This window comes from Lolium perenne, chromosome 4, assembly GCF_019359855.2.
Source record: "Lolium perenne isolate Kyuss_39 chromosome 4, Kyuss_2.0, whole genome shotgun sequence".
Taxonomy (NCBI): Eukaryota; Viridiplantae; Streptophyta; class Magnoliopsida; order Poales; family Poaceae; genus Lolium; species Lolium perenne.
Window position 1 is genome coordinate 141,936,841 of NC_067247.2, and position 16,392 is coordinate 141,953,232.

Here is a 16,392-nt window from a genome sequence, read left to right on the forward strand (position 1 = left end):
CCATGCCTGTTTGGCAAGCATTGCATCATTAAAAATCCCAAGATCCCGAAATCCAAGTCCTCCCTTGCTTTTTGGGATTGCCATCTTCTCCCACGACTGCCAATGCATTCCTCTTTTGTCCAAAGACCCAGCCCACCAGTATTTTGACATCACTGCCATTACTTTCTTGCATAAACCTTTTGTGAGTTTGAAACAACTCATAGAATAGGTCGATAAAGCTTGGATCACAGACTTCAAATGCACTTCCTTAGCAGCACACGACATTTTCTTCTCACTATATCCCTGAACCCTTGACCTAGATCTTTCCACTATATGGTCAAAATGGCGTTCAGTGAGCCGACCTGAAGCTGTAGGCAGCCCCAGATATTTCTCCGAGAGAGCTTCCCTTGTGATTTGCAATGTCCCTTTGACAACATTCCTGATACTATTGGAACAATTGGGACTGCAATAAACTGAACTTTTATCTTTATTAGCACGTTGTCCTGAACCTGTACTATAAACTTCAAGGATTATAGTCGGAGGATTATTGGAACAGTACCCTTTGAGAAGAGGCGGAGTACCGCCTCTGCCGTGCCATCAGCGTACGGGCGCACGTGGCACGCTGGAAAAAGGTGAGCCGCAACCGCAACTCACTCTCGCCTATCTCTCTCTCTCTCTCTCCCTTCCCCATCGGCTCGAACCGGTTTCCTCGCATCGCATGGCCGCGCCTCCCAAACCCTAACCTGCAGATCCTTTGCCCCACCCCTAAACCCTCCCCCAATCTCCTCCACCACCCCGCGGTGCTCGCCGGCGCGGGCACCGCCTGCCCTCCGCTGCTCCGCCGGCCGGAACGCTCGGCGCCTCCCCCGCCCGCCCGCCCACCTCCGCCTTCGCGCGCGAGGTACGTACGCTTAACCCATCCCCTCCTCTTCCGCCCCCTTCTCTCGGCGCGGCGCGGCGCGGCGCGCCTCGCCTCGATGGTTAGCTCGCGGAGCACTGTGGTGGTTCCACGCGCGCGCGGGGCGCGGGTTGTTCACTTATTGGGGGGCGAACCCTAGGCTGAACGTGTTCACGGGGTACGGAATGGTGCGGGCTGGTTGGTTATTTATTTGTGTATTTCCATGCGTGCTCGCTCGCCTCGCCTCCCCTAGCCGCGAGCCGCAGTTACCTTCCCAACTTGGAAATATTACATTTGCCAAGCATTAATGATGCCGGAAAACACTTGTATTGTGTGGCAATAATTCTCGCATGCTCGAGGGATGGTGTTTTCCGTTATGGATTGTGTGGCTGGAGATGTGGGAGAGTAGGCCGGAGTAATTCACTGGTTTTCTCTCTCGCCATTTTACTGATGCAAGTCTCCGCATGCTCCGAGTTAATCCCTACCGCCTTATTTTTCTCTATGCATATCCCTTTCTGGTGTATGAATTATGAGCCCCTTCTAGACTTTGGACAATGCCCTTCGCTCATCGGTGCCAAAGTCACATAATTCGTGTTTTGCACCGCCTTTCTTCTGTTCACCAGGGCCATATATACATAGGGCAGCCCACCATACGTGGGGTAATAATATGCAAGTAATGTTACACGTTCCATGCTTCATATTATTTGCTTCAAACTCAGTCAGTTGATATTAAGATCTTTTTCTGAAATACATGCTCAACTTTGGAATGAAAGAAAACCAAGCACAAGTATGAAGGGCTGTTCACACAAGAATCCACGTTTTTTTTACTTCTATTAGCGTCAAAGGAGGTTTTAGCTTAATTTTTTTTGAACGAAGGTAGGTTTTTCCTGTTCTGTTTCATCAGTATTACGTGCCTAATAGTTTTGACAAAATGAAACTCTTGTTTTCATTTGATGCTCAAACCTGCTCCGTGTCATGGTTGAACCAGACATTTCCTTTCTCAGAGATTACTCAGTATATTTGCAGTACTGGCACTACACGTTGTAATATATGGTTTCTTTCTGATTCCATGTCTGACATGCTTATTCTTTCATTCTAGTTGTTGAGTTTTGGTCAGTATCTTTGCTGAGTAACAACCAGAAAATCAGTTTTTTTTTGGGGGCCCCCATTTAGGAATTTCCATTTTCAAGAGGTTAGACTTAAGGAAAGCATCTGGCTCGGCAGCCAATGGGAAAAAGATAAGGGTAGGGAAGTGGTGCAGAGGAAGGGAGAGACGGGCTTTGGCAGAATGGTTAAGGGGAGTAGAGACTAGAGAGCGATGAATGAGCCGTGAAAATGATTTTGAAATCTGGAACAACCCTGAGCATTCAATTAAGCTAGGACTAGGAGAAATACCAAATGAACTAGAAATAATCCAGAAAATAACCCCATGGCTTCAGATCTTAATTTAAATCCAATTTTTAATTTGCATAAGCTAACTGGGTCGATCAAACTAAGCTTCTCTCCAAATCTATTTATATTTTTTTTGTGAAGAGGAAAACTAACGAACTATGTTTGTGGCTTTGTGCATGGTTTATGGGGTTTTGTTTTCCGACAAATAACCCCGTATTTTATTATTTTTCATTCGCTTGTATGTGTTCCACAATCGTATCCTGCACTGTCCATTAAGGTTCAAAACAGCGCTATTCCAAAATTTATAGTTTTGTCTCTGCCTAGCGCCTACCTCACCTGATCTCAAAAGCCTAGGCATCTTAAGCGACACATTGCTGCTTTTTTATCATTATTACTATTCATGCTTATTTTTCTATCTGAACTGAACATCGCGTACTTTACGTGGGAGAGTAGGTAAAAATGTACTGTGAGCAGCAAGAGGAACTTTGGTAATAGCTATGTGATGTGTATTTGCTTATCCGTGGTTAGTATAAGAATGAAACCCTTTCATATGATCCTCCGTTTTTCAAAAAATGCATCAATTGCGTGTGAATGAAGCTCTCAAAACTGTTTCTTCTTCCCATGTCCTTCAGCCATGTAGTTGAAATTTACCCAGTTTTTCTAGCTTGGTTTCCTTCTTTGGTCTGTTGTGCTGTTTGTATCTCAAAGTTGGTTGTCTTTGCAAATATTGTTTGAAAGACTTTTACTCTGTGCTTCAGCTAATTAATGACTCCTGAAAAATCTAGAATGTGTTTGTTTTCAGGTGCATATCTCAACTTGATCTGAGGGATATATGAAGCAGTGGATGTTTGATGACCTTCTCTATGGATTTGAACGCATCACCATTGCCTGAAGAAGATGAACAGCCTTATGAAGAACCTGTGGAGGTTGATTATGCACAAGAGGAACATGTTGAGTCTGCTGTTGAAACATTGCGAAGGGTATGTAATGCCAGTTCTGGTTATAATTTTCCATTTGTCGTGAAATGCTCACTTTGGATCCTGTACTATTTGATGCTGCTAAATGTTTCATTTTTATGAGAAATTTTGCTGTTGTTACTAGGAGCGTGAAGAGAGACGCATGAAGTTAAAGAGAGAGCAGCAAGATGAAGGGTCAAGGCAACATCCTCAGCAGATTAGGAATGAATATGCACCTCCAATCAAAGTTGGTAGAGGCCGGATTAAAGAGACACCTCAGGGTATGAAGAATCCACACTTTCCTAAGGAGTTATATAATTGTGTATACAATATATATTTCTATCTTGAATCCTTGCTTTTCTTCCTGACAACCTTTTGTTATGATGATATTGTTTCCTCATGAGTGGATTTCTAATAGTTGTATTTTCATGTTGTGATTTCAGGATGGTTGGATTGCCCTGCATTTGGTGAGCCAATAGATAGAATCATACCCTCCAAAGTTCCTCTGGATGAAACCTTCAACGAATCGGTTCCTCCTGGCAAAAGATATTCTTCCAAACAAGTAATAAACAAGCAAAGAAAAGCTGGCCGTGAAGTAAGTATTGGGTGGTTGATAATTTATAGGTGTACCATATATGTGTGTTTGGTGTACCTCGTATGCAAAACTGGATACCGTTCTGGATATCTGATATATAGCCACACAAGAGAAATATGCCAATTTGAAGTGCACTTAAAACATTTTTATTTTACTTAACTCTGAAGTATTAACCTTTTCTTGTTCGTACCACAAGGGTTTTAGGCGCACCTTTCATTTGTATGGATGGATTTCTTGTTAGTTACCAGCAGATAATTGTATTTCTGTTTAAATTTGTAACTTCTTCTTTTTTTACAGATAGGTTTAGTCATTGATCTGACAAATACTTCTAGATATTACTCATCAGCAGAATGGACAAACCAAGGTACCAAGTATGTCAAGGTGAGAGCTTAGCTTTAAAAAAACTTTGTATGTTGAAGAAAATCTTTCCTAACATATTCCTTTTTTAGATTCCTTGCAGAGGAAGAGATGCTGTACCAGATAATGAATCTATTAACGCATTTGTCTATGAGGTAGTAGCAGCAATTTTAATGATACAGATATTTATGTCGTCGATAAAATATACTCTGGATAGTGTATGTATTTGCGAAGGGGTCTGATTCTTAATTCCAGATATAATTTGACATCGCTTTTACCCCAATTGTTCCCATGTTTCTTTCACACCATGCTTTATACTGCAAGGTGGGTCATCTATGGCACCTTGCCTTTCATGACAGTCCACTTCTTTGGGATTGGTTGATAATTATCATGTTTTGTGCTACGTGAACACATTAGTTTTTTTTAGACCCATCATGTTACTCAATTTGAGGATCTAGCTCTTTTCCGTTTGTTATATTCTTATATCCCCTGTACCTGTTCATTTGGAGTTCCAGTTAATTAGAATAGTGCATAGTGGTTGCATTCTCATCTCTGTTTTCTGTAACAATATGTTGGGAGCACAAATTTGATTATATGCATGTGCATATGGATCTTTGTCGTTTGTAGGCTTCTGCGACTTTCTTGTTTTCTTAATGAGATATCCTTCAACTCGACTTGGTTAGTTTTTTGTACTGTAGAATATAATTGATCTGCATGTAGGTCATTTTTAACTACCATATTTATATAGAGTTCCTCATAAGCTACTTATGTAATATTTTGCTATTTCAGGTGATGACGTTTCTTGAACGACAAAAGCAGTCAAGGACTCCAAAATATGTTCTGGTTCACTGTACCCATGGTCATAATCGCACAGGCTTCATGATTATTCATTACCTCATGCGTACACACATCTCTTGGGTTGCTGAGGTAGGGCAATTAGACACTGAATGTATTTCATTCAGCGTAATTCCACTGTTTGCCTTGACATCAGTTTTCTTCCTAGGCAATAAATATATTTTCTCAAAGGCGACCTCCTGGAATATATAAGAGGGACTACATTGAAGCCTTGTATTCATTTTATCACGAGGTTCCTGCGAATATGATTGTAGCATGCCCTTCAACTCCAGAATGGAAGAACCCTTTTGATCTTGATTTAAATGGTGAAGCTAAGCAAGATGACGATGACGATGCTGGCGATCTTGCACCGGTACATGTATGTATTTTTTTCCTTTAGGTAAAACGATTCCAAGTAATTGTAGGCTGCTTCCCTTTAGTGTTTTCTTGCTCATGAGACACCACCTTGTATTTTGCAGAACGAGGTGGAGGAAAAAGTCATAACTAATGATGATGTGCTGGGAGATGCTGTACCTTTTGATCAGCAAGAGGCTCTACGCATTGTATGTTATCGGTTGCTTGAACTGGCCCCTGTAAGTATAATATCTTTGGCCTGCCCCAGCTTACTCTTTTTTTTTTTGTGTGTGTTGATTAATATCAGACTGAGGATAGCATCAAGCACCAGCGGTGCCATTTGTCGAGTACTCTCCCTTTCCAAAATATTACGCGCACACACTTTTCCAAATTTTGACTTTGACCAGTGATTATATAAATTATGTGTCACGTAATCCTCATATAGTTGAACTAAAGTTAAATCTTGTAGAATGCGTGCATCTTATATCTTGTATCAAAGGGAGTAAAGTTGAATGTTGCTAGTTCCATTTTTTGCTTGCTATTATTACCAGTTCCAGTTTTGGCCTTGCTTTTCAATTTTCAAGCAAGCAGACAGTACTTGACGTGACAGTTTTACATGGGCACCAGCAGGTTAACTATTTTACTAAGTTATGAAAGATTGTACAAAGATGTGATTTTGCATTTTCCAAGTGGAGTCTTGAAAGAATTATTAGGAAACTCAAATTATATAGTATATAATTTTCTATGGCATGGGAGGAACATGCTATCATGGGCAGGTGAAGATCATGTTTTAAGTGTCTTTGGCTCTTTGCCTGTGCATAGCTATTATTTTGTGCAATACTTCCATTTGTCACTTCCATCTATCAACCTTTTTGTATCTGCAATTTTGTGCATGTGGAACTGCCAAACAAGTTTTCTTACATCCTTTTTTTATAGGCGCGAGGGCATGCACAATTTCCAGGATCACACCCAGTTTCTCTTAACAGGTAACCAACAGTAAACCATAAGCTATGTAATGTTTAGAATGTTGAATCAGGTTTTTTCGTCCATCTTTCTGTTATCACTAAAATTTCTCTTACATTTTCTATTTGCATCCTGATTCTTGGCTATTTCCTTGTGTAGCTTGGAGTAGGAATTCTTATGAAGCATAATAAGAACTTGCAAATCAGCACCTAGTTTTAATTAATGCATGCATTTGTTGAGTTGAAATTACACAATTCTGGTTTTTTCGTAAGCTATGTAATGTTTAGAATGTTGAATCAGGTTTTTTCGTCCATCTTTCTGTTATCACTAAAATTTCTCTTACATTTTCTATTTGCATCCTGATTCTTGGCTATTTCCTTGTGTAGCTTGGAGTAGGAATTCTTATGAAGCATAATAAGAACATGCAAATCAGCACCTAGTTTTAATTAATGCATGCATTTGTTGAGTTGAAATTACACAATTCTGGAGATTGGAATCCTTGTTTTACGTATCAATTTCCTTCAATTTGTCCGTAAAGCCTGTCCCCATTCTCACATATTAGAAAGTGATGATTTGTTCTCAGTTAAGTCTTTCAGTCCAAAAAGTATTGGGATAGCTAAAAAGAGGTCAGGCTTCCCGAAAGCTAGGTGGGTATCACATTTATGCATGACATTGGATGTTCCTTTGCTTGACACATGCAGCGGGGCATGCTGTTTTTTGGGGGAGTGATGGGGCGTGCATGGTTTTCTTGTTGAAAAATTAAAATCCAAAATCAACTAACATTTGAACGCAGTGTCGAAATTACAAACCGCATTTACTGTTGTGTTACTTGCGTTGACATCTTCAAAACTAGATCACATGTTGATAGGTTCTGCTGAGCTTCTTTTGACAAAAATAAACTTGCATTTCTGGAGGGGCTACCGTTTCACCCTACAACTGGATCTGCCTGTGTGCTGATATCCTTGTTTGCCACAGCATACAGTTTAATTGTTATAATAAAGTACACTGATTTTTATATCATTTGTCTGATATTATTTAAATTGTGCAGAGTTCAAAAAGAGAGTTATAAATCTGGAGGCATTATTTTTTCGATAACGTAACTTATATATTGGATAAACGTGCATTGCACAAAAAATATGTTTGCTCGTAAAAAAAAGAATAGGTGTGTTTTTTGCTAATCTTAATTAGAAAACAATTGTTATTTCAAGGGTATGAAAACAATCAAGGGCCTGTAAATTTTCGTAAAGTTTGTCCTTGTACTTTCATAACATGAACAAGTGATGGCTAGTTCCGAGTCATATGTAGAAGTTAATACTAAGGCAGCGATTAGTTGTACAGTTATTTGTGAGAAAAAACTATTTATTTAGATATTAGGTAAACAGGCATATGGTTCAGCAAAATTTCATTGTTTCTGAATTCTCTTACGATATTGGTTTAGCTCCTGGTGACCTATGTAGCCCTTTTAATCTAATTCTCTTGTTTATTGCATGCAGTGATAATCTGCAGCTACTTAGACAGCGGTATTATTATGCTACATGGAAAGCTGATGGAACTCGATATATGATGCTTATAATGAGGGATGGTTGTTTTCTGATTGATCGGAATTTTTGCTTTAGGAGAGTTCAGATGCGCTTTCCCCGTAGGAACTTTAATGAAGTAAAGTTCTTCTTATGCTGGAGAAACAATTGTGGTGCATTTTTGCTTTAAAAATTAACATTATTTCTTTGCCAATTGAAGGGCTCACATCATATGACCTTGATTGATGGGGAAATGATTATAGATACAGTACCAGATTCAGGATTGAGAAGGAGGTACTTGGCATATGATCTGATGGCACTTGATTCAGTGTCTAAAACAAAGGTATATGCCGAGCACCCTTCAATACTTTATTACCTGGAAGCCAGTTTTTCCGTGTATTGTTAATGCTTTGCTTCTCTGCTGTGAGCCATTCCTAGTCATTTTACCTCCAACATTATATGAACGAGACTATAATGATCCTGTTGCCGCACATGTTTTTGGAAACATTAATCACAGTTTCCCTTTGTGTTTTCATCTGATTTTGTTGGTTGAAACTTTGTTGAAGTTAAGATTAAAGATGGCATTGACTATACATACTATTTTACCAGTATGAGTTACTTTTTTTTTGGTAGGATTTGTTTACAGCTAGCCCTTATCACCGCAAATTAATATTTGGCCTTAGTACTGCTTTCAATTCGTGGAATTTTTTATGCAGTTGCCTTTTGCTGAAAGGTGGAGATTAATTGAAGATGAAATAATTCGGCCACGCTATAACGAGAGAAAACAGTTTGAGAGTGGTGCTAAGAGCAGTCCGATGTACAGATATGACATGGAGCTATTTTCGGTGAACTTATCTAAACGTGCTGAATTTTCATGTTTCATCTCGATGAGTTGAGTTACATTTCTAATGCTTGGGTGCATTACCAGGCCCGGAGAAAGGATTTTTGGCTGCTGTCTACAGCAAAAAAGGTACTGAAGATGTTTATTCCAAAACTTTGCCACGATGCTGATGGCCTGATATTTCAGGTATGTTATTGGTGGCTTTACTTGAAAGCTGTAATAAGTACATAGTATTATTTATGTTGATAGAACCTCTTGGGAAACTACATTGTAACACAACTTTGGAGTTACTACTAATAGTAGAGGGAGAGAAAAGTATTGACATTTAGTCTCCCTGATGTTGCAAACTACCGGGACTTTCAAGTACTATTTGAACTGTTTATTCCAGTTTGTGCTTACTCTATTAGTCACCTGTGTACACAAGTAATCTGTTTGTGAGATGCTTGGAAGCATGAAAATGTGGTATATCAGTATACAGTTAAAGGCTTTTGTGGTAGCACTGTGAAATTAATTTATCAGTTTGGATGTTAGGTGCAAATTTATTTTCCAGTTCACCTTGCACCAGCAGTAATGTTTTTGGTGTAGGCCTGTTTGGTAGATCTTATCCTTATTTGTTAGCCCCTTTATTCTGATCGTCCAAGGATCTACTCCCATGAGGATCTTAGATCTTTCTTAGGAAAGGGTTTCACTCATTAGTTGGCTCCAGAAACACTAAAAGCGCATTTTGAGGAAATTAGACTATATTGTTCCTTGCTATAACTCTCTTCAGATTAAGTCATATCTTAATTTACGCCATACTACTTTTCCTGCACTCAGTACTGCTTCTAGCTGGCAGTACTTTTATGGGATTGGTTCAAATTAGCCACTTTGACAGTTGACAGCAGAATATAAATTAACACCATATATAGCAAATAAAGGGGCAAAACAGCCATGCTGCTCTGTACACCAATTTCTTATTAGTCCGCAACAGAGACAAAATTGCATCAACATCAAGGACGAATGCTACAATCAGTTAGCACCATTCATTGCTGAACAACCCAATAGGACAAAGTCTGCACACAAATGGAAATCGAATGGGTAGCCAGAGGTGTTTAGACGAACAGGCTGAGATGGCTGCAATGTGGACTTGGTTTTGGGTGGCGACTACACTGCAGTATGATCAGGGTTTTTTATGGAAATGTAGAAGGCCTCCAAGCTAGAAATTTGTCAGGTAGCCGTTCATCGCTCATTCTGGCAGCCTCTAGTAGCATGGTGGCTCTCATGGTTCGCCTGTTGCCTTCCATGGATGTACGGATAGAGCAATATTAGGGGAAAGAAGGCGAGAATAGAAAAAAAGCTGGTACTTTAAATAATGGCGATTACGTGTGATTAGGCGGTGCTTCTTTGGGTGGTTTATCTTGACCCCACGAGAATTTACAGTCAGGTCGCTCCTCCTGTCTACTTATACTGTTCCATTCACAACTGCCTGTGGATCTCCTTTTGGAGCTAGAGTTGTCTGGCTCATCTCCTTAGACCCCTATTGAGAATCTAGGATCATGTGGGGGTAAAATGTATTAAGAAGCGATGAAGGGAGGGAGAGCGTGAGAGCTTTCTCCCAAGCCTTGATGTGGGCCCATTGCTAGAGGTGTCTGGCTCATCTCCTTAGACTCCTATTGAGAATGTAGGGTCATGTGGAGGCAAAATGTATTGAATCTTTCTCCTAAGCCTTGATGTAGGCCCATTGCTATAGTAGTGCCTTTTCTGACATGACGTACTCATTATGCAGGCTTGGAATGCCTGTTAGTTCTAGATACGGCTGAGGGTTTGTACAACCGAGGGCTGTATTTCTTGATGCAGTTATAGACTTGAATCTTTGCAATGATTCCCTACCTGTGACCTTGAGCTTCTTTTGACTGTCTGTAACGGTTTATGCATGCTTTCTCCTCTCATTGGCGATTTCTATTGTGTTTGGGAATAATTCATTTGATGCTTCAAGAAGTACAGTTTGTCTTGTCTAACACATACTTTCATTTGTTCATGTTCATTAGGGCTGGGATGATCCGTACGTAACTCGAACGCACGAAGGTCTTCTCAAGTGGAAATACCCTGAAATGAATTCAGTTGACTTTTTGTTTGAGGTGTGTATCACCCTTCTGTTCTGAAATGTAATATGGTTAGTTTTTTTAAAAGGTGGTGTTTATTTCATCATACCTAACTGCTGCAGGTTGGCAATGAAAATCGCCAGCTGGTTTTCCTTTACGAGAGGGGCAAGAAGAAACTCATGGATGGTACTCGGATGGTATTTCCAAGTAAGCATTTCCTGCATTTTTTATGTTCATTTATTTTTTCTGATGAAGCTTATTTGTTCGATATTTATGCTAGTGTTCTGAAACATATGCAGATGAAGAGGATCCATCGTCCATCTCCGGGAGGATTGTTGAGTGCTCTTGGAATAAGCAGGAGCAATGTTGGGTCTGCATGCGCGTTAGAGCCGATAAATCGACTCCAAATGATATCAATACATATCGCAAGGCTGATTCTCCTAACCCTTTTCTAGAATTTACTTATTTTGCATATAAAACATTTATCTATCATTTCGACAAAACTCAGTAATCGATGGCTGCATTTTGAATCATTGACTTGTGAAGTTGCATCATAATATTTTATGCATAGAAGAAGTTCCAGTAGAACACTGCTTCTAAAGCTGGATAATTTGTTATTTTCATGGTTGCAATAGGTGAACTTCAAGGTTATCTCCTTAGCTTGTTAGCATTTTTGATTCACTTCCTTCTTGCTTTGCGTTCCATGAGAAACATTTATCTTTTCTTCAATGGATTTTAATAACTGAAGACATCACCTGGTCAAACTGAGGCAGTGGAATTACTATAATCTTCTGACAGTATTTTTGTGTTATCTGTAGGTAATGAGGAGCATCACTGATAATATAACCGAGGACAAGCTTCTAGAAGAGATCAATGAGATTAGCTCCCTCCCGATGTATGCTGATAGGAAGAAAGCTGATGAAAGAATGGCTCAACATGCAAAGATGGCACAACATCGGCGCAAGATGATGCCACAGCAGTAGTGTTAGTGTTGTTGAAATAGTGATAGAGCGCTGCTACCTGTCTCTCTCGGCAGGGGCTGGTTCCTGTAGGTTGTGTAATTAGTAGAAGTTTAGGGCCGTATGATGATGGCTGGCCAGCCAACTAATTCTTTGCACCTCTTTTGTGCCTACCGCCTGTATAGTTGTCGCTGCAGAGTAGTCCTGTAAATCTTGTAGTGTCATGTTCTATGTTCTTCTCCTATGGTTCTATTTTCATGGGTGTAGAATAGTCGTTTAACAAGGAGCATGTTCAAGTATCAATTGTACTGCCTCTTATCCTAGAGTAGAATGTTACATGATCTCGGTTGCCTCTATGTCCATTTTTTTATTGCAATGTGTGTTGCTAGGTAGTTAGTAAATTGAGACGTTTCAGTCTATCTTATTTTCTTGCTTGTTTAATGTGGGTTTTATTGTATTCTGCCCTATAAATACGTTCTTAAGTGCAAAAATTGCACGCGTGCTGGCTGGTCTGTTTGAGTGCATGCCTTCAGGACTAATGTTGGTGGAGCTCTTATCGCGTTCAAAACTTCAAGGGCGTGATTGGTTGCTTGCACCAAAATTTTCCTGTAAAGTGTATGAGGTGAAAACGAAGGCTGGGTCTGTTTGTGCACTAGGATTAGATATCAACAATGGTTTGTCATGCAGTTCTTGCCGAGTGATTGATAACTACTAGTGGTTGGGGCGCCTCCTCACCAGTCAGGTGCAGTCCAATCAACGGCTAAATCTTTTCATTTAGTTGCAGTCAACTCAAGTCATCTTGGATACACGACAATCTCATATCAATGTGTTCTTCCTACCTCACCAATAAATGAGACTGAGGTTGCGCTTGGTTTCTGATTGATTTCCATAATATGTAACTTAAAAAACTTGTTTATGGCAATGACTACCAGAAAACAACGTGTACATTTGATTTTTCTTGATGAAAATACAAAAAGTGGCTGATACATGTAACGATCGTTACACGGTTCACTTTACATACAAAACGATGCTTGAACAAAAACAGTCCTTAACTCACAATCAGGTAGAAACCTCGTCATAGGAAAATCCAGTGTTCAGATGAAGCTACGCCGACTTCTTTTCGTGTCATCCTGATGATGAGCTCAATGCTTTCCGTGGCACTGCCTAGAATTTTTTTTTGTTTGTTTATGTAAATCTTAGCCGGGCAAATCCCACTGTTTTCCATAGCATGGCACCTGGTATCATAGGAATAAATTTGTTTATGGACACTAAGATATATTGTCATTGTAGAACTACAGTCATATCATACTAAGTGGAGAGAAAACAGAGGCCAAGGTCAACGCACAAAGTACTACAGGTTACACGGAAGTTTGGATGCATTGGTCGATGATACAAAGAGCAAACTAAGTATTTGCAAATTCCAAATAGGATTGGGATCTAATGATACCATTCGGACATTCTGACTGCCTTGAAAGATCTTTAGTAACTAAATGAAGATATCCATTGCCGCATATATAAGATACCTGGTAAGACAAAAGATCCTGTCCTCACTTGTCAATGGAAAGAATCACCGATGGTGGCATCTCCAGGCTCCAGGTGTGTCACTCAAGTCTAGCTCTGCCAATAACTGAAGATTTTGCCTCCTATTAATTAGTACAAATCTGCACTCTTAACCAAGAAATCATTAAAACAAATCTTTTTTTCTAATGAAAGAAAAAGGCATTTACAAGTGAAATAAATATATTTGGGCGCGTGTGTATAACCCATGTTTGACGACTACCAAAAGCCATGACCTGTATGCAGCTAACCAGGTGTTTTCTACACAACAAGGAAGGGTGGATCTTTGTGTTCGGGAAGATGATGCACTGTCATTCCCCGATGTAAGAAAGGTTATAATCTTTTTCTTAAGAAATAGTTACAAATCAAGCTGATTGCAAGTGGACATTTTTAATTAGTTAATCCGATGATTTTTGCAGCTCTGGAAACATAATCAAATTGCAAACAAAAGGTGGCAAACTGTCAAATCCCCTGAAAACATAGCAAGAGGTCATTTAGTCAGCACGAAAGTGGGTCAAAACAACACATCCATGGCATTCCTGCATTAACGAGATGGTTGTAGGAAACCAGAATAATGTGAATCATTTTTAATACTCCCTCCGATTCATATTAATTGACTTCAATATGGATGTATCTAGAACTAAAATATGTCTAGATACATCCATTTTAGAGTCAATTAATATGAACCGGAGGGAGTACCAGTGTTGGGACCTATCGACTATTTTTCCTAAGAACAAATCCAGACTGGAGTCTTGGCCCTCCTAACCGTCCATTACCATTTACCAATGAAGCAATAGGCAATATCTATATAATGTTATAAAAGATCTACTGGCAGAATTTCTTACCAACATTGTCAAAATTGCATCTCTTCTTATCCCGAGAAAAGGTCCTATTGGTGAAGATTCAGAACTGGAAAAGCAATAACACCCCTTATGCTAGCAGAGTTCGTCAACAACATTGCTAGCCGGTCAATGCCAAGGCCCTATAAGTTCAAAGGTTCGACACAATTATTTCGCACAAGCCACATTATTTAATAATACATGACAAATAGTTGAGTGAAAACTTGCCAGAGATAAAATTACACCACGAGAAAAAACAATTGAAGACAATTTTAAGGATCATGCCATTCCAGAAGAAGGTGGCATCCCCATATTCCAAAGAAGTCAGTAAATATTCATCCAAGGAAACTTCATACGAATACTCGTCACCACCCCCTTACCCTTGGCAAATTTAACCTTCTTACCCATTGCAACAAGTTTAGCTTTACTCTGTTTTATTTGATTTTCAAAACGACTTCTCTGCCACAGAAAATGATGTGATCTTTACAATCTAGAATAGTGAAACAAGTTTATACACAACTGGAGACATGGATGTACATCAATTAGCTACACGCCTACAACAAACTTGCCTTGTTATTCAGGAGTATACTTTCTCTAGGGTGCACCGTACATATTTTTCATTACAAATGTTCTATGTGTACAAAAGTTTGGGGAAATTTGGCAAAGTGAGGCACTTACGGATCAACATTCCATTTAATAGAATGAAGTTCTTCTCACTCAAGAATACTTCTGTGCTAACGTGAAGGAGAATAATATGGAATCTCAGAAAGGAAACATAATGCAGTGCATATCAAAATCGATGGAAAGTCATGCAAATGGTGTAAGGTGGGTTCATTTAATAGAATATCATTAGATTCATTCCAAGGATACATCTGTATGCCACTGAAAACTGATCCAAACACTCCCACCATTGCCATTAAGTCAATTCTATCAATCTTTTTCACCAGATACTCCTGAAATATTAAGGACAAAATTTAATGTCAACAACAAACAAGTGATCAAATAATGTTTTGATGCAAATAGAACAAACTAAACTGAAATTGTCGGTTTCCATTTCATACAAAGGTTAGTTACTCGCCGAACATGTGACAGGTATTACATTATACTGACAAAAAAAAGCTCATGGAATAACCCATGCACCTTGGACAGTGGCCTTACAGCTTTGCCTAGATCCACCCCAAATCTGGTGATGAAACAGTTATCTTGCCAGCGACATGAGAGATTGCTTCTATTGCTCCTTTCTAACCACATTTAAGAAAAACATAGGGAAAGTCAGTGCGAAGAAAAAATTCAGAATGAACTCATATCCATGGTTATAATGAAATAAACTCTGATCCAATGCAACACTCACACTGGATTGCTGTTGAAAATCACCTTTCCCCATTATTCAATTTGCTCCATAGCTGGAGAGCTGGAGATCACACGGCAAACGCAAGAATTGAAACATTACTGCAGCCAAGATAATCTTCTACAATCAGATAAAGGTACCAGATATCGTTGTACCTCTTTGGCTGCAGCTGAGGAGGAGCCTGGACGTTATCTGCTTTTGTGCGGCCATCTCTGAGTTTCCACATCTGAATCCTAGAACCAAATTCCTAGAACTGGTCAGCATAAGATCCAAGGCCGAAAATATACGCCAAGAAACAAAAAATGTAGATACTACAATCCAGAATCGGGACATCTATTGGCTGCTCCCTTCCGAGGCCGAGGAGCTCGATGCCTCCTGGTTCTCCATGCAGCCCCCGTGCTCCGCCTCTGCCATGGCTCCCATTTACCACCACCTCATCACCGCGGCACCCTAGCAGGACAAAATCACCCTTGCGAAGGCGATGAAGCCGGGGAGGTAGAGGGCGACGACGGCAAATGCGGTGAGGTGGGTGAGGCGTAGCTTTGCCGGTGGGCATGGGGGAGGCCGCACTGACCCCCGCTCGTCGTTCCCCGCCGCCGGCTGCAGGCTCGTCTTGCTACTTCCGATAGCCGCCGCCGGCAGGAAGAGAGGGACGGAAAAGAAAACAGTGTTCGGGATGTGGAGTACCAAAGTTCGGCGGTTTTTTTTGGCGCTCGCGTGCAGTACAAATGGACGACACAGTACGGAGTAGTACAAGTCCAAAGGGGTCTTTTTTTGCGCGGCACAGACCACATAGGTCCTTTTCCATGGCAGATGGGTCTTTTAGCATACGAGATGGCCGCACTTACTTGTACTCAATGTGCGCTATGTTGGCTGACAGGGAAGAAGTGGCTATGCGTTCCCTCCCTCTTCATAAGGAGGG

At 40.1% G+C, this 16,392-nt stretch overlaps 1 protein-coding gene and 1 long non-coding RNA gene across 8 annotated transcripts; one reads left to right on the forward strand and one right to left on the reverse strand.

Moving 5' to 3' along the window:
• The first annotated feature begins 688 nt into the window (after nucleotides 1–688).
• On the forward strand, nucleotides 689–12,067 carry LOC127294073 (uncharacterized). Of its 2 annotated transcripts, XM_051323821.2 has the most exons (18): nucleotides 689–880; nucleotides 3,072–3,249; nucleotides 3,371–3,506; nucleotides 3,669–3,820; nucleotides 4,118–4,201; nucleotides 4,270–4,332; nucleotides 4,967–5,104; nucleotides 5,181–5,390; nucleotides 5,491–5,604; nucleotides 6,302–6,351; nucleotides 7,822–7,984; nucleotides 8,066–8,188; nucleotides 8,562–8,690; nucleotides 8,774–8,872; nucleotides 10,714–10,803; nucleotides 10,890–10,974; nucleotides 11,067–11,197; nucleotides 11,586–12,067. In XM_051323821.2, exons 2-18 carry the CDS (start codon nucleotides 3,121–3,123, stop codon nucleotides 11,748–11,750), a joined length of 2,061 nt encoding a protein of 686 aa, XP_051179781.1. In that variant the 5' UTR covers nucleotides 689–880; nucleotides 3,072–3,120; the 3' UTR covers nucleotides 11,751–12,067. The 2 variants fall into 2 exon arrangements, with proteins under 2 accessions (XP_051179781.1, XP_051179782.1); XM_051323822.1 differs by lacking the exon at nucleotides 689–880 and having other exon boundaries at nucleotides 3,057–3,249.
• A 527-nt stretch (nucleotides 12,068–12,594) lies between these two features.
• On the reverse strand, nucleotides 12,595–16,184 carry LOC127294076 (uncharacterized). Of its 6 annotated transcripts, XR_007846360.2 has the most exons (9): nucleotides 15,786–16,184; nucleotides 15,626–15,703; nucleotides 15,474–15,533; nucleotides 15,281–15,363; nucleotides 14,993–15,075; nucleotides 14,801–14,851; nucleotides 14,129–14,265; nucleotides 13,250–13,387; nucleotides 12,595–12,961 (listed from the first exon to the last, which is right to left on the reverse strand). It is a non-coding gene; the product is annotated as an uncharacterized lncRNA (long non-coding RNA). The 6 variants fall into 6 exon arrangements; XR_007846358.2 differs by having other exon boundaries at nucleotides 13,250–13,353; nucleotides 15,626–16,184; XR_007846359.2 differs by having other exon boundaries at nucleotides 13,250–13,369; nucleotides 15,626–16,184.
• Nucleotides 16,185–16,392: the final 208 nt, after the last annotated feature.

Bases quoted from the DNA above. Each gene is read 5' to 3' on its own strand.
- LOC127294073 (XM_051323821.2), top strand. From the start codon at position 3,121: ATGACCTTCTCTATGGATTTGAACGCATCACCATTGCCTGAAGAAGAT. The intron at 4,202-4,269 runs GTGAGAGCTTAG...TTCCTTTTTTAG, and splicing joins AAGGTACCAAGTATGTCAAG to ATTCCTTGCAGAGGAAGAGA. The intron at 8,189-8,561 runs GTATATGCCGAG...TTTTTTATGCAG, and splicing joins ATTCAGTGTCTAAAACAAAG to TTGCCTTTTGCTGAAAGGTG.